The sequence below is a fragment of the Polyodon spathula genome, chromosome 8, assembly GCF_017654505.1.
Source record: "Polyodon spathula isolate WHYD16114869_AA chromosome 8, ASM1765450v1, whole genome shotgun sequence".
Lineage (NCBI taxonomy): Eukaryota > Metazoa > Chordata > Actinopteri > Acipenseriformes > Polyodontidae > Polyodon > Polyodon spathula.
In genome coordinates this window covers 40,056,376-40,079,879 of record NC_054541.1, presented here as the reverse complement: position 1 = coordinate 40,079,879, position 23,504 = coordinate 40,056,376, and the positions used below count along the sequence as shown (strand labels likewise).

Below are 23,504 nucleotides of genomic sequence, written 5' to 3'. Positions count from 1 at the left end.
CAAAGTGTGAGGTGATTGTTTTTTTTAATTTTATGATGCACATGTTTCAGTCTTATCATCCTTTATTTTCTGTTTGTAGGGGTGGGGGTGGGTGGGGCTGCATTCTTACTGTCTGAACCACAGATCAATAGATTCTGGTTTTATTTGTTTTAAAGCTCGTGTTCTGGTCCAATATATTTGAGAGAAGTTTGCACAAGTAAATTGGCTAAAGATATTATTCATGCTTTGTTTGTTGTCCCCTCCTCTCTGTGAGACCAACACTAAATGTGAAAGGTGCCTGCTGACAGCACTACATTTTTAAAGTTCACTGCTGCTTTCAAAACCTTTCTATGGTCCTATATTTAAAGTATATCCAGATTAATATAAAATATATTTTTAATACGTCAGTGTTCAACCAACATGATACAACACTCTCGCTCTCCCTTGCTGTTTCTATCTCTCTCTGTCTATATATATATATATATATATATATATATATATATATATATATATATATATATATATATATATATATATATATATATTATATATCTACACACACACACACACACAGAGAAAACATGAACTGTACAGTGGGTGATTCTCTAGATGCTGAATTGAACATTAGTATGGCTAGGGGGTGCTGCCTTCTCTATTATAAAGATTAGTGTTTTAAAAGGAAATTGTTCCCAAGTGTTTTCTTTGTTTTCTTCAATGTGATCATGTTACCTTTTTGTTAAACCATTTTCATCATCTTTTGGGGGGAAAAAAAAGAAGGGAATAGTTGAGGGAGCTGTAGTTTGTGTACGTGAATCACAGCTTCCTTCATGCATTTGTAAATGCACTCTAATTACTAGCTCAGATGTTCAAGTTTGTTTGCATTTGACATATCCCATCACTAACTGCCATTATTAAACCTTATTTACACTACATATTATTTTTAGTAAAAAGGTTTTAATGAGTTACATTTACACCATAGGCTGGCCATCACAAGGCAAGATAAAGCAAGAACTGCACCAATTGGTGCTACCTGCTGTTGACATGTATCATTGTTTCCGATAAAATCCATTGAACGGGACGAAGACCTTCCCATTAAATTATAACTGTCCTATGTAGAACTTGGTCTACTACAAACAACATTTGTACAGGTACTGTCCCCTTCAACCTGTTAAAGTAAGTTTTAAACTAATGTAAATTAATTTATGTGCAGTAATGCACAATCTTGGATTTTAAAGCTTTACAAAGAAGACATTTATTATCAGTATTATTGTAACAGGAAGAGTCTTTGCTCTCCATCCTGGATTCTTTAGCATTGTCTTTTATTTAGGTTCACAGTGAATTCGAAAATAGTGGAGAAAACAAATGATGATAATTAGTAAATTTACTTGTGCTAATTTTAGCCTATCCTTATAAAGTGGATAAAGATTATTTGTTTGCAAGTAAAAATCCCCATTGTCTTAACGTATTTATTTACATTACATCATTCACTCCTATGGTTTTTTTTGTTATTTTTATTATTTTTGTGATGAAATTGTCTCAGAATCACACTCTGCGTGTGACCAGTAATCATGGAGAGGGCAACACCAGCATCTTGTTAAGATTTAAGAACTTTAAAGAAAAGAAAAAAATCGGATGTATTTATCATTATAAATCTGCAGTACAAAAACAACAAAATTTGACATTTTAATTTTTCTGAATGATGTTTTAAATATTTCAAGTGATTGTAGTAGATGAGCAATAATGAACCTGTAATCTTTAAACAATAAATTGTAAAAAATAAATAAACTCTTTGTATTTCTCTGAACACAGATATATAAAGATAGATACAAAGATGACATCATATTAGTGTTCTCTTTGGCTTGCAGGTTTGTTTTGTTTGCTTCTTGCTGTACAGACTGTTGCAGTATATCTTATAAAATAGTGTGTTTCTTAAACAACACATCATAGGGGAAAAAGACACTATTACTTTGTCAAATAACAAGACAACATAAGGACTGAGTGTTCATAAATTACCTCTGACCATGTTCTTGTTAACAGGAATCTAATAATTGGAGCATAGGCTGTATTAATATCATTTGTATTACTGTGCTATTCATGTTACCTTGTTTTTTCAAGTCCAGCTAATACCATAAAACTGTATACTGCACAGTATAACACTTAAAAGGTTATCAGTGGCTTTACAGAGCACAGTGATTCTAGTATAATGCCCTCCAACAAGTATTGGAAGTTGCTCTGTTGCTTCTTGGGGCAGGGGTCTCCAACCCTGGGCTTGGAGAGCTACTGGCTCTCTTGGTTTTCGTTTCAACCGACCGCTTCGTTATTTAGTATACCAGTTATTGGCTTAATTAGTCAAGATTACCAGGTGTTCCAGATCTTTAATCATTGATGACAGACACCTATGAAACCTAAGGATTTGGGGCTGTCTGGGGCCAGGGTTGGAAACCCCTGACTTTAGACGGTAGTATATGAAAACATGGAAGTTAGTCAACGTTCCTAGAACCTTTTCTCCAAAGGGACCAGAAGAGTATCATTCGAAGAAGCAGAGTATTTCGGCAGAGGCAGTTCCACACTACTAGAAAACCCAATGTACTGAAAACTGGGCTTTTCCATGGTGCCCCAAAAGTACAGCCTTCAGTGCAATAGACCTGGTTAGACAGACACATTAGATGTCTTTGTTTAAAGGTGTGCAAGATTGAAGATTTGTTGTTAACATTTCCTGTGTAAATAACTTTATACTTGATAAGAGCATGACTACTTTTCAATAATAATAATAATAATAATAATAATAATAATAATAATAATAAGTGATTAAATTGAAATGCTTTTCACCAGTTACAATAAAATTAAGAACTTGAGACAGAATTCTGAATAGAATTGAAGGTGATTGTGTGGAGTCATGTGACATGGTTTTTTGTGACCCAGCCACAGGCAAGTTCAGGTTCTCGTTATTTCCATTCAAATTTAAATCTCCCCACATTGAAAACAATTTAAACAAAGATGCCTCTTACCTTTTAGACCTTTAAATGGATGCTACTAGTCCTTTTAAGGTCCCATCTGGGCCTGTGGAAGGGGAGTCGAATGCACTCAAGCATGTTGAGCCAGTGAACCAATCAGAGAAGATTTGTATTTAAAGGTAAAGTTTAATCTTCAGGGATTGCTACCATGGCTACTGTTGCTTTTAGCTAGCCTTGAGCCACATGCTGTAGACAGGATATAATGTATGCAATGTGTGGAGGGATCTTGGGGGGAAAAAAAGTAAAATCGTTTTCAAAGAGGGGTCGGGAGAATATGTAGGTGACGGATGACAATTGCATTTGAGTTTAAGTATAAACCTATGGTAAAGATTTGAAAGCCTAACTGATATGTGTTTGCATTCAATTACCACTAAAATAGCACTGTTTTCTATTAACTTACTGAACAGTAAAGAAAGCAGCAGACAAGTGAATGTTGAAAAATAAAATAAAATGGCCCTTCTGTTAAATGTATGACTGTTTATGAAGAAGACCAACACAAAGAAATAACTAATTATAATCAATATGCATCAACAACTGCTGCAGTGTAATTTACAATAGGACATCGGTTTTATGTCTCATCGAAGGACAGACGTTTTATTACTGTCTACATCTTTAATGTTTATTCTTTCCCCACTGAGTCAGTATGTTACACTTTTCTGGAACTAAGCTGAGGATAACATTAAAATAACTCATGTATTAAAGAACGTTGGCGGTATAACACATTGTAGCAAAGGGGAAAAATACTAATTGTAGGGTTTCAAAATGTGTCTCGTCTGGCCCTACAGTACTTGAGTTTGATCAAATTGCTACTCCACAGCAAGAATAATCTTCAGGCAAATGCATTCATGATCATCACAGGTGAACATAGCTCAGGTGAAAATACTGCAGCAGAAAGACTATAATAAATGTATAGTGTACTGTATATATATGTGAGAGAGAAATAGAGGCTACTTCATGAACTTTCATTCAACACTGTTGTTACCCCTTGAATGAAGAGTCCTGAAATAGGTATGCTTATGTATGTTTGTAGGATGTTCTATTTTTATAACAAGTCCAATGCATGGAAAAGTATTATATGCAATACAGCGAATTTGCTCAGTGCATGTGTTGTGATTTGAAATCCGTTAAAAACAGTAAGGGATAGAAATATCTTCCCATAACACTGCACCATACATTGCTCTGAATTCCCTGACTGCAGCTGCAGTGACCCCAGTAGCCCATCCATTATGCAGGAATAACGTGGGCTTGTAAGAGCATCCATTAACCTCCACGACCCTTCCATTTACCTGACCTCTGCGACGCACTGCACGGAATACATGTTTCTCAGCTCCCTTAAGATTGCATTTGAATTTCAGGAGGCTGCTTAGTTTAACAGTTAAGAACAAGCAGATCTTGATGTTGAGTTTAAATTGTAGCTCAGATAACCGATTCCCTGAATGACTTTGAGCAGGTCACGTCCCCTCTGTCTCTCCAAGCAGCCAAACTAGGTGCAAACGGGACCCCACTGTACAGAACTGATAGGTGACATTTGCTTATTATTATTATTATTATTATTATTGATTTCCGCATATACTGTGACTCCTGACTAAATAAAGCAATAACAGTTCATCACATGAATTAAAAGGGCTGTTATCATGTAAAGTGCATTTGAAAAAAGGTAGGAAATGTAAAGCAATGCACTTTAAGTCCTCCCAGTTATACCAATCAAGAATTCATTCTGGAAGCAGTGAGCAGAATGCTTCTCATCGGAGAGCACGAGAATTGTGTTTTTACAATGGGTACCTAGCTATCCCTTGGATTCATGTTTTGTCTAATGTTTTTCATGTAGACTCCAGTGTTCTTTTCAGACATTCCAGACAATGGCCATATGCGAGGGGTGAATGTGTTTGTGAGTATAGTTCACAGAGCTCGCAATTGTATGCTTATCTCCCTGAAGGCAACTTACACTTCAAGACAACATGACGTTTCAGCCATGCATGAAACCAAAACTATCTCTCCGATATGAACTGCAGGAATAATGCAGACTCAAAGCATTTCATTTGTTATGTCTTTCAGTTGCTCCAGTGTCAGAATAAAATATCGGGTTGCTCTGTATCTCCTGTTCTATTTGAAATCTGCCTGAGTCAGTTGTTGTTGTTTTTGTTATTATTATTATTATTATTATTATTATTATTATTATTATTATTATTTATTCATTTTTATTCGTAGTGGGGTTTATTTATACATGTAAAAGTATAACAGTTTTTAGCTTTAATTTGCATGCATGGTTTTTCTAGGCGTTAATCTAATCAACTTTATTAACTTATATATTGCTTTTTTTGTTGTTGTTTCATTGTTGGAATATGTTTTTGTTTTGTTTGTTATTGTTTTGTGGTATGTTTAAAAAAAAATGTGTCCAAAAAAACAAATGTTATGTTTAATTGTTAATGGGCTGGTGAATGGGATGAGAGGACAGAGACACACTTAGGATGTCTGTCATTTGTAAAGTTTCTTATGTTTTTATGTATTGTAAACATGTATAATCTCTATTAATTGAATCAATTATAGTCAAGGTGCAAACCCAACACTTGAATTAACGTGCTCAGGTGTGACTAGCAGCAGTGTGTTGGTTAAGACCAGATAAAGAGGTAAAAAGAAACATTTTCAAACACTGCGATGCATAAACAGATTCAGAAATGACATGTTTGGCACCAATACCACAAATCAAAGGTTTAGTGTGTGTTTAAGCCTGGTTAGCCTTGAGACCATAAGAACGCACACAGCAGCTGAAGAGAAGAAACTGCTGCAGTAGAATATCAGCTACAATGCATCTGTATGTCGTCTTTGAACAATAGTAACATTATCATGTTTTACAGTGCAAACAACAAAGGACTACCTCGAGACTCTTAGTTACAGCAGAATAAGTAAACGAAACCCCAGAGAGTCTGAAAATAGAAAGGACTGGTTAAACTTCATTAATAAACCACAACCTAAGTGACACCTTCTCTGTTTTTTTTTTTTTTTTTTTTTTTTTTTTTTGTGTGTGTGTAAACTTGAAAACGAAGTATTTTGAGTGTTCAGTCTTCCAGGTATGACTAATGTATATAATGCATATAACATTTTACCATGGTCAATAGGTGCCCCACTGGGGAGACCTAATGCATTAAAGTCTCACACATTTATTGGCTATTGAATGCTTTCTGCTTCTCAGCAGAATAAAGATTCTAAGGATGTAGTCAGTTACCAGCAAGGGGTTCCATTTTAGTGTGAAATGAAACATTCTTGTGGGATCTTTAAATGCGATAAAGCACGCACAAAAAAAAAAAAAAAAAAAAAAAAGTTTAATAAAATCTTCTTCCACAAGAAGACTGCTTTTATGGTGTCGTGTCAATGACCCCACGGCACCGAGATTATTTAGTGCACTCCATCTACAAATGATGACAAGTACAGACGGATTGGTGCATACAAGCAGATTATTTCTTCTTTCATGATTGACCTCTATTGCAATTCATAACCGCTGCTGCCTGAAGGCATGCGTACAGCAAAAACCCAAGCCAAACCCCCAGACAATGCCTCCCGTACTTTATTAGACCTAACTGACATTGCAAGCGACCAGTTGCAACCGCATTTTTTGCAAGCCCTGTCCCACATTAGTCTTGGTCCCACCAATCCCGCGAACAAGGAGGTGTTTCCTGGACTGAAGTCCCCAGCTGGCTAGCTACACTGTGACTGTTTCAAATATCCTAATGCATAGCAGTGACAGGTCGGGCACATGCAAACTGCCCAGATGGAAGGGTCGAACAATAACAACAACAATAAACAGAAAGTTCTTCCTAAAATCAAAGAATTATTCAAGGACCAACGGAAAGAATCCGAGGTGAGGGGATTTGTTCTGCTTTGGATTTTATTTCGGCGTGTTGTAAAACTATGCAGTGGGTTTGGTGCCGCTGAGTTTCGTTTATCCTGGCTCATATATCAACTAGTCCGATTTGATATATGACCGTTCGAACTACAGCTAAAAATACACATAGGGGAAGCGTGGAAGCGTCAGATGTGATGTGACGGCTGTCTGTGAAACTGTTTCTTGAGCTGATGTGTCGTTAGTAACTAATTATGTTGTTAATACTGAATTGGGAGCCAGTGACGTTTTAAAAGTAATGCTTTGCCCATCATCAGTAATAAGCTGTTAATAATATTAATGACATGAGCACAATGTGTTACGAAGTATACCATTTCCTTCTGCATATTGGAGAGAGGACTGAAAACCTTTTCAAAGACCCAGCATCTTGATTTTTGCTGCCGTTCAAGTCTATACATAAATCCTGTATATTATATACCTCCAATACCGATTTTCACAAGACGAGTGTAATCGCTTTTCTTTTATTGCTTACCCTATTTGGCCCATGTGGTTAGGTCGGAACATAGGCTAGTGCAGGTCTTGACATTCCTAAATTAAACTTCAGTTAGTTTAAATCCACATTCTTTATCTTTTTTTCTTTTTTTTCAGTGATGTATTTGGTGGCACTGTATTAGCAGCACAACAGTGAAATTAGATACGATGGTGTAGACTGAAAAGGATGACAGATAAAATGTAGATCCGTCGAATTGGAGTGGAATTGAAAAAAAAAACGATAGCAGTGTTGAAAAAAAAAAACGAAATGCACATTTTTTAGATTAATCAGATTCATTTCCTATTCTGGTGGAGCATAAATTAGTCAAAATTGGAGCACTTTGTCCCTTGGGCATTACTTTTCTGGGACAATGAAGAAGAAACATGACAAGAAGTAAACACCCATCTTTTTAGCTCCCAGTCAGTTAGAACAACTAGATGCTGTCAGTGATGAATTGTAATAATTGTGGATTCAGTCAGGTGATGATTAAATATGAATTCTATAATGTATATAATATACTAGACCATGATATGTGATTCAGCCATCAGAAATGTCTTTGTATCCGATAGTTTGTATCAGGCAGAAGTGATGTCACATTGAAATTAACAGTACTGTTGTATTATTGTTATTTAATTTTTAGGTTAATAAAAAAAAAAAAAAAAAAAAAAAAAAACTGTGTAATGTTGTGTAAGATGAGACCAAGCCACTTGTGAGTAGCCCTGTGATCTCAGTGGATATCGCTTTGTCGCCCACAGTACCCTATATAATATGCTTTATGCATTGATTTAAACTCTTATTACTATCAACATGGGTAGCATTTAAACACCCCATTGTAAACCAAGTCATTCATGTTGTTCTGTACAGTATATATTCATTAATAAAGCCAAATGTCATACCTGCTTGGTGCTTGTGTATCTGTCCTAGTGGGAAATCATTGGCTGATAGATTGTAATTAGTATTTTTATTTCACTTCAGCAATCACTTTCTTGAGCCTACATATATCCTGCTTATAACACAATTTGATGAAAATGGTTTCCTGTCACCAGTAAGCTTGGGATTCCTTTGCATGTGGAATACACAGCCATGATACCCCTTGCAAATATCTTCATTGATGTCTGTCATAGGAACAGAAGAGAGCAGGCACAGCTCAAATGTCCTGATGCTCTCAGAAACTGCAGATGTTGGTTGAAAAGCAAGACAGTTTTAGTAGGGTTTCATGCCAGTTTTGGGACTTTGACATCCTTTAAAATAAGCTTTCATATTGGTACAGTATATTCACTTTGATCACACTCCAGCACAGAATGCAAAGGCTGCAACAGCCAAAGAAAAGGTACAACTTCACCCGGAGAATGTAATTGCTGCTTACCTTAATGAATGGCATGCACTCACCTGACAGACACTGCCGAGGCAAAATGACCATAGGGTGTACATTTTTTTTTCAACTTTGACGTAGTGCTATGCATGGTAAATTCAGTGTGTGGGATTATTTCATTAGCAATAACCCTAAAAGTACCATTCTGAAATCCTTAATGCAGTATAATACACATGTTTGTTTTTTTTTTTTTCACATGATTGATGTAGGTCATTGATATTTATTTTTTATGAAATGGGAAGTATGTCACTTTGCTACTTTTGCCTCAAAATCATTCTGGTCTGATTTTCCTTCCAAATAACTGAACTTGAGATGCTTGAATACTTTGGTATTTTTTATGTCTTAGTTGAAGAAACAAAACTTTTTCAAGTACATATGGAATAGCCTCTCTATTCTTAAATGATGTAGATGAACTACATGCTGGAAAAGAGTGGTTTACAGGAAGGAAGTAGAGAGTGTACACACCATCTGTATTAAGAAAAAATAATTAGGCAATGTTAATGTGTAATATAATTGAATCTTGAAAAGAACCAAATAACCTTTATCATGGTAGAACTGTCTTCATTCAGTGCTAAATCCCCATGGTTTAAAGACCAAATTTACAGGATTTAAAGAGATTATGTAATGTGCAGGACAGTGTTTATTATACAAAACTTGATTAAGAATTTTGAGGGGCTTTGGCCAGATACTTTTGAAAGAAACTATAAATGTGCAAGAACTAGATTTTGAAAGCTCTTTTAATAACTGTGTTAATAAGAACTTTCAGAATCTTACCCATTGCATTTTAAGAACCTTGTGTCCTAATTTCCCCAATATTCTAATTCCTAATTCCTAATTCCTACAAAAACAATGTAAATACAATTTTCTGTTTCAAGTTTCAATGCAATGTGCCTTCCCCTTTTGAAATTTCCACTCTTTTGGCATAATGGTATTTGCTATTGTTGAGCCCTTAAATGTCTATATAGGGAAAGAAATGACACAATATTTTTGCGGTGTTAAGGATTTCTATAGTTTTTTTTTTTTTTTTTTTTTTTGATAAATAGTTCATTGTGTGTGTTATTCTCACATGCAGTAGCTGCTCTGGAGCATGACCAAAATGTTCCAGTTATAACTGGCAATATTTCCATAGATATTTTGTAGATACTTAATGTCATTCCTGTTTTTGTTTTTTTTGTTTTTTTTTGTTCTTTTGTCCTTCCTTCTAATTATGCATGCAGTGTGTGTGTATCTCTTAAGGAAATCACGGTCCTAAGATGATGAAATATTTGTGGCCAAAGCTTGTGATTTATGATTGTGTTTTCTCCAACACCATCTAGTATTATTGTAAAATCAGTGGATAATTTTGTGCCTACTTGATTTACTCAGAGTGAATGGGGTGACTGTAACACATTTCTAAATGTTGCTGATCAAGCATTTTTCACTTGAAACAAAGAGAAGAATTCCATTAATCTGCACCTTTGGGGATATAGTGGTGGCAGTTGTACCTGCTTCCAGGACGTTACTAAGAATATCAGATACTGGAGATATAGGGGCGTGTCTGTCTGTCCGTTCACCCATCCATCTGAACATCACACTTACATTTTTACCTATATTTGGAGAATCGCTTATCAAATTGTGTCTAAACAATGAATTTCTAATTCGTATTCTATACTATCCTTTATATACTGTTGAAGTATATGAAATTTAAAGCTGTGGTTAGGCATGTATATTACTGGCCTGCTTGTTTATAAATCAAGAGAACCTATTTAAAGAATTGGTATGGATATGAAATCTTACACTAATATGTTGTAGCTGTTTGGATTCACTTTGTATCTGTCTGTATGGAATGTAACAAATGCCACATTTGTATCAAGAGTATTTGAAATCTTAAGGGTGTTGGAGCCAGATTATGGTTATAATTTTGTGTACCTGATGCCCTGGGGAAGCCTCAGGGGAGCTTTGAGTGCAATCCCATGTTAATTTACAAGGCGGGTCATTCTTTTTTAGCATAGCTAGTAGAAAGGTAAATAAAAGATAATAAAAAGCGAATATTAACACTGTTCATGTGAACTGACTAAACCTGTGTGTTTTAGGGTTCTGTGGACTCCCCAAGCCTGGAGTTTGAATATGGAGACACTGACAGCATCACTGCAGAGCTTTCAGGTGAGACAAGACAGATGCCAGGCTTTATTTGGTTTGCTTATTCCTGATGGGCATAAGCAAGGAGCCTTTCTATGGCTGAGTGCTCTGTGTTTTCAGCGAACGCTGTTCTGCTCAAGCATTTCATGCCAATTACACAAATCCAAAGGCTATTTTTTTTATCCAAGATGTAATTCCATGTGACATTAGTTTTTAAAGGGCTTTGAAAAAAAAAAAAAAAGCAAATTAACAGACCTTGAAGTTTGATTTAGTTACAATACTAAACTACTTATATGGAAAATAAATACATTAAAACAATTATAAAATGACCAATATTAGCAGCTTTCTCAAAAGACCTTTGACAAAGACTAATCTGTGCAATATCTGTTGAGATGAAAAAAACAACTTATTTTTAGTGGCTATTTATATTTAGAGCCCTGGTACTCAACAGAAGGCCCAGGGGCCAAGTGTGGTCCTCAGTCACTTTGTTAGTAGCCCCCACAGCTGATCCACAATTGGTCATCAGTCATAAAATAACTTAAACAATATGTAATTGGGCTGTTAAATACAAAGAAATACCACCTGTTGCAGTTAGTGAATTAACCCTATTGCTTGGATCTATGATGCAAGTTTTCCATTGAACTTGTTATTTTTGACTGTCCCTGACACCATAGTATATTATGTTCAGCCTGTATTTTGTTATGAGTCCTAAAAATTAAACTGAATATCCTATGCAGAGGGTGAGTATGTTGCAATAACCAAGAAAGATGCTGATTTCCCAGAGGGCTTCTTCATGCTGATCCGTCTTAACATGTGGTTAGATTACTTTGCTGTCACAGGGGCGGTGACGGTCCTCTCTCGTGAGCAGCTCATGTAGCACTGGCCCAGTGAGGTTGCTGCGAAATATGTGTAAGACATGCCCCGTGTCCAATGCTTAATGTAAACTTCTGCTCTTACTACAGTAGCAATGAAACAACATTGTGAATAATTTCCATAAAGGGGCATGCAAAGAAAAAAAAATGGGCTTTAAGGGAACTTGAGCACTTTTGATAGCAACCTGTCACTTAAAATAAAACCTTTAATGAGAGACTATGCAAGCCTTCTTCACGCTCTTGCAAACAGCTGTCACAGGTAATGCTGGTCCTGGGTTTTCATGTCAGTATTGATAAAGGTACTTGTGTTGGCGTCCTAGTTCAGAAGGAAATATTGAATGCAAGCAACATGTCATTTACCAATACTGATCCAGTATTTAATGCATATGTAGCAGTAGGTCATTTAGTGATTTATACTCCTTGTATAGCCTTGTTTTCCCTACTCTTTCCAGAACTTTACAGCTACACTGAAGAACCTGAATTTGCCTTAAACAGAGATTGTTTTGAAGAAGATTTCAAGACCCAAGGTAGCTACGAATTAAAAAATCTAACTGTGTTCTATTGTCTTTTATATATACAGATATGACACTTATTGTTTAACATTGGTACTAGTGGAATTTGTAGTATATGTTATAACAGATCTGCCAAACCCCCTGCCCTTCACACAGACGTGGGCTTGTTCTGCTCTCTAAACTATAATTCCAGTGTTGCATAGGTTAGCTTGTTTAGAGTCATTGCCCACTCAATCCACAAATGCATCTCCTAACTACAGCTAAGTAATGACTAGCCCAGATGGTCAATAAATAAAACAAAAAAACTCTGATTTATACTAAGAGCACACTAATACTGCCCTTTAGGAGAGTACAGCTTATCCATACATTTGAACAGCACAGTTCTGCGTATTTAACAATGATTATCTTATCATACATCATACCATTCAAACTAGAGCAGGGTAATAAAAGTCAAGATCTTGTAATATGATAAATGTATAAAAATATGTGGTATAACTTTAATACTGTATTATAAATGCCATCTATGATTAAAATTAGAAAATGGATATATATCAAATTCAAATGCGATCCTTACCAAAGAATGGCTCCCCAAATTCGTCAACCGACTTTTGAAGAGTGGCTTCCTTTAGTTCCTGTTTTAAAATAATTTTGTTTTCCATAAAAAGCCATTTTCATGAAAGAAGTCTATTGGCCTTATTTCTAAATAATGTGTCCAAATGGCCATATTTGAACGTGGGACTTTGATCTGAAGCAGAATTGGCTGGAATACATTTTGTTGCCTTCCTGTCACCATAAAAATAGAACCCAGTTCTACTCTGGGCAGCACGTTGATTGTTGCCCTGTTGTTGACCGCATGTGAACGAGGCCGATCACACAAGGCAACACATGGGCGACAGCTGTTGCCGTCAAACAAAAGTTGCTTGTGTGACCAAACCTTAAGAACTCTTTCATTTTTAATCGAATTCTGTGTTTAAGTGCTTGTGTGATATAGGTCAACAGTACTAGTGTGTGCTGTAAGACTGAGGAGAGTGTGGTCAAGGGCAGGTTCAGTAGCTTTCCTCCTACAAGTCTTTTCCAGCGACAGCCAGCCATTGACCTATTGTAATGGACTTTTAATCACTTACGAGGCTTTTCAGTTTCAACTGCTTTAGTCCTGTCTCAATCAGAATCCTGTTTCTAGCAGCTTATCAAAATGAATAGGAAAATGTCTCTGTTTGAAGCTGTTTTGGTGGGTGTTGTAAATCCATTGGCAGTGTTGCAGTTAAAGGACTGGATATCTGAATGCTGCACCAGTGGTATCAACAGCCAGGTTCTCTCACCATGCCCCTTACCACAATATCATCTTTGTGTCTGTTATGACCCTGAGTCTGTGCCAACAGGATGAAGGAGGTCCTGGACAAATATTTAATAGTAAATAAATATACAATAATGTTTACTTAGTACAGGACATACTTTTTGTATCAGTGTAGAAGCAGCTTACATTGACCAACTTGCTGTATATAAGTCTACATAAAAACTAGGGATGCCACGATACGATACATATTACGGTATGCAAGTCCCGATACAGTATTTATGATGCATAAAAGATCACATGATCATTTCATTAAATGAGTTAAGGAAAGTATGTATTCATACTGACTGTAAAGCACGTTCTTCATTTAAGAAACACTTGGTGAACTACAATGAACTCTGTTGTGCTTTTGGTCTTGTATCACGATACAAACAGTACATACCTCTTTACGATATGGATGCATATACCTGCCAACGGGGATACTATACTGAAGTAATAGTAGTTTTCAGTGTATTGCAATACAAGCACTGTATACAGCCCTAATGCCACTGCAGGCATGTCTATGATGAGGTCTGTTCTTTTAAAGCGATTCCTGCTTGTGTGAATCATTTTCATTGCAGCTGTCTTATTCCATCAAGAGGACGTGCTACCTCAGTGTGCTCCAGTTTTCGTTTCCCCAGTGGGGTTTGGCTTTCAGAGCACTTGCCACAGTGCTGTTTGTTCTTACCAAGGGACTTGGCAAGCTCACCTCCAACCTAGGAGTCATCTGCAGCAATTAGATTGTATCCCCTCATTGTTACTTCCAGCGAGTGCTTGCTTTGCAGCTGCGCTTCTTACCACGATTAAATTAGGCCTGTTTTTAAAGTTTCTCTGCCACAATGCAGTTTTCTCTGACAAGTTGCTATATTTATAATCCAAAATGTTTCATATGTATGCAATTGCCATTTGTAACATGTTCTTGAATGACTTTGTTGAGGAAAATGAATAATCTGCATTTTTCTGAGGCTCAGACAGTTTTGGGTTTCATTTCATTTTTTTTATGAACATATTCTACAGTAATATGCTTAGAAAAGGGAAACCAAGAAAAAACATGGATTGATTTGTATAGATATGTGAAAGTAGTTAAAAATATAACCTTTAGAAGTAGAACAAAAACACTGCATAATTACCCTGCAGTTTTTTTAATAGATATTCTTGAAAACGCAAGTATTGCTGAACCAGTTTGTGTCTTTATTGAAATAGACTATGATATCTTAAGCGATTCTAAACAGCAATAAGAATGGATTAAGATGTCTGTGTTCATTCGCACCACGTTGCTGTTTAAAACTGGACTATGTGGTTCTGGTGTGGTTTCAGAATGAAGGGCAGTAGCATATATTCCTCTTGTCAAAAGCTTTGAGGATAGTTTCCAGTCAAGGGGCCGTAAGGGAAAGGAAACCCTCTGATCTCCTTCCCTACCTGAGCTCTCTCGGACCTCTCTGAGTCAGGTGCTGGATATAGCCAGGGCTCTTGCAAGACAAAGATTAATAAAAACAAAGTTGTTATGGTTACTGTATGTGCTCTTGAAGCTGCAAAGGGAAATGCAATACTAGACTACAAAACCACTGTGTTAAGATAAAATTATACTGCACAATGTACTTTTTAGATGCCACAATCTTTTTATATTAATACAGATAAGTGACTTGCCATTCATGCACCAAGTCAGTTACATTACAGCAATGTATGTACAGCTCTTTGTGTTCTTCTATCCAAAATTTACTACATAAAAAATAAGTATCCAGTTTTACCTAAGCTATCTAAATACAATTTGTTAGTTCCTATAATTTTTCTTGCGCCAAGAAAATTAAGAAGCACGGTTTAAACAACCAAACAAAATCCATTGTACAGCACTGATGCAATCATAACCAGGGAATGGAACTGGAACTGGAATGATGGGAAATATTGTGGAAGATACACAAACACACACAATCTACACACATTAGAAACACTTGGGGCCTCAAATCGATATCATCTTTGTCTTCAGCTGTACTGTGTTTTTAAAGGGTAATGTGCTGGCTAGTCCACAGCACACATTTATTGGGAACCTCTGGAGATTGGTCATGTAACCTGACCTGCCATTGTGTAAGGATACTACTGCAGATAAAATCCTCCTTCATTACTACACTAATCAAAAGAGCAGTCTAATTTAATAGGCAAGAATGGAAAAAGCACCTAGGGAGCAATCTGAGGTCTTAATCTAAAATATTTGTATCTATTGAATCAGCTTCTCAACATGAAAATGATACATAAGAACATAAGAAAGTTTACAAACGAGAGGAGGCCATTCGGCCCATCTTGCTCGTTTGGTTGTTAGTAGCTTATTGATCCCAGAATTTCACCAAGTAGCTTCTTGAAGGACCCCAGGGTGTCAGGTTCAACAACATTACTGGGGAGTTGATTCCAGACCCTCACAATTCTCTGTGTAAAAAAGTGACTCCTATTTTCTGTTCTGAATGCCCCTTTGTCTAATCTCCATTTGTGACCCCTGGTCCTTGTTTCTTTTTTCAGGCTGAAAAAGTCCCTTGGGTCGACACTGTCAATATCTTTTAGAATTTTGAATGCTTGAATTAGGTCGCCACGTAGTCTTCTTTGTTCAAGACTGAACAGATTCAATTCTTTTAGCCTGGCTGCATATGACATTCCTTTTAAGCCCGGAATAATTCTGGTCGCTCTTCTTTGCACTCTTTCTAGAGCAGCAATATCTTTTTTATAGCGAGGTGACCAGAACTGAACACAATATTCAAGATGAGGTCTTACTAGTGCATTGTACAGTTTTAACATTACTTCCTTGATTTAAATTCAACACTTTTCACAATGTATCCGAGCATCTTGTTAGCCTTTTTTATAGTTTCCCCACATTGTCTAGATGAAGACATTTCTGAGTCAACAAAAACTCCTAGGTCTTTTTCATAGATTCCATCTCCAATTTCAGTATCTCCCATATGATATTTATAATGTACATTTTTATTTCCTGCGTGCAGTACCTTACACTTTTCTCTATTAAATGTCATTTGCCATGTGTCTGCCCAATTCTGAATCTTGTCTAGATCATTTTGAATGACCTTTGCTGCTACAACAGTGTTTGCTATTAATCTTTTGTGCGGAACTTTGTCAAAAGCTTTCTGGAAGTCTAAATAAACCATGTCATATGCTTTGCAATTATCCATTATCGATGTTACATCCTCGAAAAAATCAAGCAAGTTAGTTAGACAAGATCTCCCTTTCCTAAAAATTAGGTCCTCTGCTATTCCTAATCTACATTCATGATTTAGATTCTGGTATAGTAAGCAAACTTGTTAAATTTGCAGACGACACAAAAGTAGGAGGAGTGGCAAACACTGTTGTAGCAGCAAAGGTCATTCAAAATGATCTAGACAAGATTCAGAACTGGGTAGACACATGGCAAATGACAGTTAATAGAGAAACGTGTAAGGTACTGCACGCGGGAAATAAAAATGTACATTATAAATATCATATGGGAGATACTGAAATTGGAGATGGAATCTATAAAAAAGACCTAGGAGTTTTTGTTGACTCAGAAATGTCTTCATCTAGACAATGTGGGGAAACTATAAAAAAGGCTAACAAGATGCTCGGATACATTGTGAAAAGTGTTGAATTTAAATCAAGGAAGTAATGTTAAAACTGTACAATGCACTAGTAAGACCTCATCTTGAATATTGTGTGCAGTTCTGGTCACCTCGCTATAAAAAAGATATTGCTGCTCTAGAAAGAGTGCAAAGAAGAGCGACCAGAATTATTCCGGGCTTAAAAGGAATGTCATATGCAGCCAGGCTAAAAGAATTGAATCTGTTCAGTCTTGAACAAAGAAGACTACGTGGCGACCTTATTCAAGCATTCAAAATTCTAAAAGGTATTGACAGTGTCGACCCAAGGGACTTTTTCAGCCTGAAAAAAGAAACAAGGACCAGGGGTCACAAATGGAGATTAGACAAAGGGGCATTCAGAACAGAAAATAGGAGGCACTTTTTTACACAGAGAATTGTGAGGGTCTGGAATCAACTCCCCAGTAATGTTGTTGAAGCTGACACCCTGGGATCCTTCAAGAAGCTACTTGGTGAAATTCTGGGATCAATAAGCTACTAACAACCAAACGAGCAAGATGGGCCGAATGGCCTCCTCTCGTTTGTAAACTTTCTTATGTTCTTATGTTCTAATACTGATCCCTGTGGTACACCACTGGTTACCACACTCCATTCTGAGGTTTCTCCTCTAATCAGTACTTTCTGTTTTCTACATGTTAACCACTCCCTAATCCATGTACATGTGTTTCCTTGAATCCCAACTGCGTTCAGTTTGAGAATTAATCTTTTGTGCGGGACTTTGTCAAAAGCTTTCTGGAAATCTAAATAAACCATGCCATATGCTTTGCAATTATCCATTATCGATGTTACATCCTCAAAAATATCAAGCAAGTTAGTTAGACACAATCTCCCTTTCCTAAAACCATGTTGACTGTCTCCCAGGACCCTGTTACCATATAGGTAATTTTCCATTTTGGATCTTATTATAGTTTCCATAAGTTTGCATATAATAGAAGTCAGGCTTACTGACCTGTAGTTACCTGGTTCAGTTTTGTTTCCCTTTTTGTGGATCGGTATTACGTTTGCAATTTTCCAGTCTGTCGGTACCACCCCTTTGTCAAGAGACTGCTGCATGATCTTGGTTAGTGGTTTGTAAATTACTTCTTTCATTTATTTGAGTACTACTGGGAGGATCTCATCCGGCCCAGGGGATTTGTTTATTTTAGGAGCTCCTAGTCCCTTTAACACTTCTGCCTCAGTTATGCTAAAGTTATTTAAAACTGGATAGGAACTGGATGACATGTGGGGCATGTTGTCAGTATCTTCCTTTGTAAAAACTTGTGAAAAGTAATCATTTAATATATTTGCTATTTTTTTTTCTTCATCTACGATTTTGCCATTTGTATCTCTTAAACATTTAATTTCCTCTTTGAATTTTCACTTGCTGTTGTAATATTGGAAATACATTTTGGAATTGGTTTTAGCTCCCTTAGCAATGTTAATTTCTATTTCTCTCTTGGCCTTTCTAACTTCCTTTTTGACTTGCGTTTGCAGTTCTGTGTACTCTTTCTGCGTACTTTCTTTTTGATCCTTTTTTAATGCTCTGTAAAGTGCCTTTTTTCGCTGAATATTTTTTTAAATTGATCTATTAAACCATTTAGGCAATTTAGTTTTACATTTAGATTTTTTTTTTTAGATTCTTTTACATTTAGACATTTAGATACATTGCAGATACTGGTTTACTATAAATGTACTATAGCATGCAGCATTCGATTTTGAAATTATGAAGTAGAACCCTTGCTAGAATTTTCCATGCTTTTTTTTTTTTTTTAAATAGAAAAATAGAGATTCACTTGCAAGTTTTTTGTACAACCAAATGAAATTATCTGAAGGTGGCAATATTTAGATCCTCTGCAGTAATTAAAAGAGGCCCTTTGCTTTACAGTTGAGATTGTGCTGCAACACACAAGTTGTCAGTTTGATTGTCTCTAATTGTTTCTTTTGTCTTCTCACAGTGAAGGACAAGAGATGGATAGAACTGGACATCCCAGACCAGAAGGCCTACATAATGAGGCTGCTGGATGCACTGGAGGTTACTAATAGAGATAAAAGGCTGAAGGTGTCGAGGGCCATTCTCTACCTAGTACAAGGTATAACGGCTGAGAACGTCACTCGCTTCCTTCGGCGTTGAGTCACAAAGCCAGCACATACTGCAATGCCACAGCTTCTCTGCACGAAACATGCAGGCAACAAGCAAGCCAAATATATTTGAACCTCTAGCATGAATTGTTCGCTGTGCCCCCAGGTGTGTTTGGTGAGTGTGATTGTGAAGTGGACGTGCTCTATTGGTCTCGTCACAACACCTTCCTTCTCTATGAAATGGGGATCTTCACTGCCCTCTTAGAGCTGCTCAGCATGGAAATAGAGTAGGTAGCTGTTTATTTATTCTTGCCTTTTTTTCATGCATTTATCTAGCGTAGCTGTAAATCTACTGTATGTTTAACTCAATAAAGTTTCTGCTTTAAAATGTTTACCATTTAGACTGCCATTTTTTGCAGTAGTAAAGTACACTCGCCTAGTACGTCTAGTATTTATATTTTGCTATTGTATATATTTTAAAAGCTCTTATTTACATGTCCTAAAAAAAATAGGTAACTCAAACAACAAATCATAGCTTCTATTTATGATTTTATTAAAAAGCACAGAAAAAAGGACTACATATATGAAGGAATTTCCAGTATTTTACATGCTGCTATAAGCACCTCGTTCCTTAAAGTTTAAGGGCTTGGTCTTAGTCTAGGTTTCTGTTCTACATGGTGCCACTGAGAACACATTCAACTTTCAGCACCTTTACCTCGGTAGTGGCCCACAGCAGTTTTCCAGCAGTATCAATTTAATTGGCCAGAATGATTATTGCCCCCAAAAGCGATACTACAAAGCCTGTATAGTGTGGTATTCTTAAAAACTTTATAATTACAGCATGGTGCATTAGGCACTGCTTGGGCTGATTTACAACAGTTCCATAGTGTTGAGAAAGAGCCTAGATAATAAGTATTTTGGTGGTCCCTGCAGGTTTTTAATGAGAAGGTTGTACGTGTTAATTTGGTTTCAGCTGTGAAATTGCATCCCAAGCTGTCTGTCTCTACTGAGTAATTCAAAGATGTGGAAGACAGAAATGTATCTGTCTGTCTTACCAGCAGCATTACTAGGCAGCAGTGACACCTCACAAGACGTTTCTGGGCATCACCACATATGCACACTATATTTTTATATAGTGCCAGTGAGTGGTGGTAATCCTCTATTTCAATTTATATTTTTTTCAGTAATAACCAGGCTTGCAGCAGTGCAGTGAGGAAGCCAGCTATTTCTCTAGCAGACAGCACAGAGCTCAGGTAAGGATTGAACCTGCATGGTAGTGAATCTGCTCAGGTGAGGGCCCCATCTCTTTTGTATTGGCAACAGATGCCTGTTTCCAGAGGGTTCCCATTGGCTCATCTTGTAAAAGTACTGCCACTTGGAGTGCTGGGTGAGCCATATGACTGTAGTTCAGATCCCACACCTCAACTTGACGATACTGGCTGGGGGTGTCCATCATCATTGATAATTTTTTTAAATTTTTTTTAAAAATCCAAATGTGGTCTGTTTATCCCATGAATTTTCCTCAACCCCCATTTTTTTCTCAACTAAAAGTGAATTGAATTGGCTCCTTTGTTATATGCTTTTAACAGGCAGTTATTGACAAAACCATAGATTATTTTTCAGCAGGTAAAAAGGTGAAAGCGTTGGTAATATAGAAGGCCTCTGTCTAGCTTGACTGTAGAGAATGCTACTTAAAAATAAAGGATACCAGTGCTTTCAAGCTGGCATTATTACAGGTTCATTACAGTGTGAAGATCACATTGTCTGTCTAAACAAACAAAAAATAACAACCATTTTTAAGTGTAGAAATACAGCATGGAAAGCGTTTACATTTTGTTATTGCAATACAAGCCCAGGACCTAGAGACATGAGTTAAAAATGTTTCCTCTCTTACACACAGATGGTGAAACAGAGCTGCTGTTCCTCTGAATACCTAGTACTGATGTCTGTTGATTTTTACATTGCAGAGTCCTCTTGAGCAGCATGTACCTCATGGTGGAAACCATTCGCCTGGAGACTGAAGATGAGAAGACAGAGTGGCAGTCTGTCAGAGAGTCCTTCAGAACAGAACTGAGTGAGTGCATGCGGGTGTGGGTGCGTGTGTGTGTGCTTGCGCTACTGTACCAGATTCACTCTCGTATAGTAACAATGTATAGATGGGTAAGGTTTCTCTCTCACTAGGATGTTCCTTCTAGCCCCAGATTACATACTGCACTTTGACCGGACGCTGACCTTCCTTAGCATTTCATCACAATAATTTCATTATGTCTCAGGGTGGTGGATGTCTGCATGTCCCATTGATTATGATTATGACGATTAGTATAATTGCAAGAAGCAAAGATCAAGTTTGTTTGGCAGGAGGCTTAGCAAGCCAATTTGTTCATACTTAAAAACATTACACGCTTGCCTCAAAGAAAAGATAAACACAAGCTGTGCTATTTGTGCCTGATCACAGTAGTTTATACAGTAATTTGTATTAGATTTGTAACCATCAAAACTTTTCAGAGCCATCTGATATCCTCTTAGACAGTGAGACTGACAAAGACAAATGTTTGATTGACAGCACACAGCTATTGAAACCTGCCTTCAGTGCCCTGCATCGTTCATAAATTCATTCCCATGTTTCCGATCAGACAGTAAGGTTACAAGCTCCTTCGACTGAAAAAAAACAGTCATAACAGTTATCAGGAGTCAGTAATGCTGTTTCTTATATGCCAAGCTGCAGCAACAGACCTTTTAAGACATATAGAAATTAATAACCTGCTGTTAGTGAAGTGTTAATATATTTGTACCTACATAATTACATATCCCATAATCGGAGTAGCTTTATAACTCTTGCTTGCACAATAAAATCATGTGCCCCCCTCCCCAAAAAAAAAGTATATTTATAATCTTAAGGTGATTGGTATAGCTAAAATGCAAAAAAGTGAAAATATTGTTAAAATGTAACTGAAGATGGTGTTGGATTAAAAACATGCATCAGCATCACAATAGTGATTATGTGAGCAGGTAGAGTGAAATAGATGAATTGTCTTGTTTAAAACAAGAAGGAAGTATGCCTGGATCATGATTTAAAAACACCACAGTTGAGATACTTTTCATATATAGTAATTGTCAGGGACTTTCAAGTCTATGTGAGCAGTATTTGCATAATTATTACATGTGTTAAACTAGTTTTGCATATATCCTAGAGCAGTCTTTCTCAATAACCGGTACATGAAAGCTTGCTTGTGATCCCTGGGATTTTTAGGTTTTCAAAAAGAGCATATGTTTTTTTTTCTGCTTACTTTACACTGGGGTAAAATGTAAAAAAAAAAAAAAATTAAAAAAAAAACCATAAGGGTTGCTTTGCCATGGTCCTTGTTATAAAGTGGTCCAGCAGGATCTCTTGTACAACAAGAACACTGAGCCGGTCTCTGTTTACAAAAGATTGAATAACAGTGTCCTGGAGAACAGCTTGTCACAATTTGGTCACGCTTGATAAGGGTGTTTTTTATTAATGAGTGCATCATAATCTAGGGGGAGATATCTGTCCATGGTGATATTTTTTCATGTTACTGAAAACCTTTAAATGTGTAGCCTTGGAATGAGACATATGTCACTGACAGATTTGTTTGACCGTAACTTTGCCAAGTTGAACATTAAAATGACTACACTTGCCTTAGTGCTATGTGCTTCAAAAGACAATGTTTTACCATTCTTGTACGATACATTTCTCGGTTGGTTTGTTTCCAGTCAGAAGCAGTACCACTAGGTCCAATAAAACCTCTTTCCACCCTCCTAGGTACCCAGGTGTACAATGGAGAACCTTTTGCTCTGCTTCTCTTTACAATGGTTACCAAGTTCTGCAGCATGAACGCTCCTCACTTCCCCATGAAGAAGGTCCTTCTCCTCCTGTGGAAGACATTGCTGGTGAGAAACTCTTACTGATAGAAATTCATATTTTCCAGCAGTCTGGTATAACACAACCCCAAGTGCCTTCTGTGCGTCTATGGGTTGATCCATATTGGTACATATTGGTTGATGCCTGATCACTAGACATTACTGTTATTGAACAAAAAAGGGATATATGGAGGAACCTGACCATCTGTCACCTGTTTATTAGAAACATACATCTTGTGTTAATAGCTCTGTGGACTTGGTCGTTTTCGAATGCCAGTTAGGCAGCAGTATCTTTTTAGGTAGGGAGTTTGAAAATGTATGTCTAAGTTTCAGACTGAAGTCTCTTGTCTGTCTATCTGCAAGCACCTGGC

General features: G+C 36.8%; 1 protein-coding gene across 1 annotated transcript in view; it reads left to right on the top strand.

Moving 5' to 3' along the window:
* The first annotated feature begins 6,701 nt into the window (after window positions 1-6,701).
* LOC121319949 (striatin-interacting protein 2-like) overlaps window positions 6,702-23,504 on the top strand; it is a 29,094-nt gene continuing 12,291 nt past the window's right edge. Inside the window, exons 1-8 of the mRNA XM_041257941.1 lie at window positions 6,702-6,849; window positions 10,808-10,877; window positions 12,178-12,252; window positions 19,128-19,262; window positions 19,418-19,538; window positions 20,436-20,504; window positions 21,219-21,325; window positions 23,036-23,163. Coding sequence (XP_041113875.1) covers window positions 6,745-6,849; window positions 10,808-10,877; window positions 12,178-12,252; window positions 19,128-19,262; window positions 19,418-19,538; window positions 20,436-20,504; window positions 21,219-21,325; window positions 23,036-23,163 — 810 coding nt within the window. The 5' untranslated portion in view covers window positions 6,702-6,744. The remainder of the gene's footprint in view (window positions 6,850-10,807; window positions 10,878-12,177; window positions 12,253-19,127; window positions 19,263-19,417; window positions 19,539-20,435; window positions 20,505-21,218; window positions 21,326-23,035; window positions 23,164-23,504) is intronic.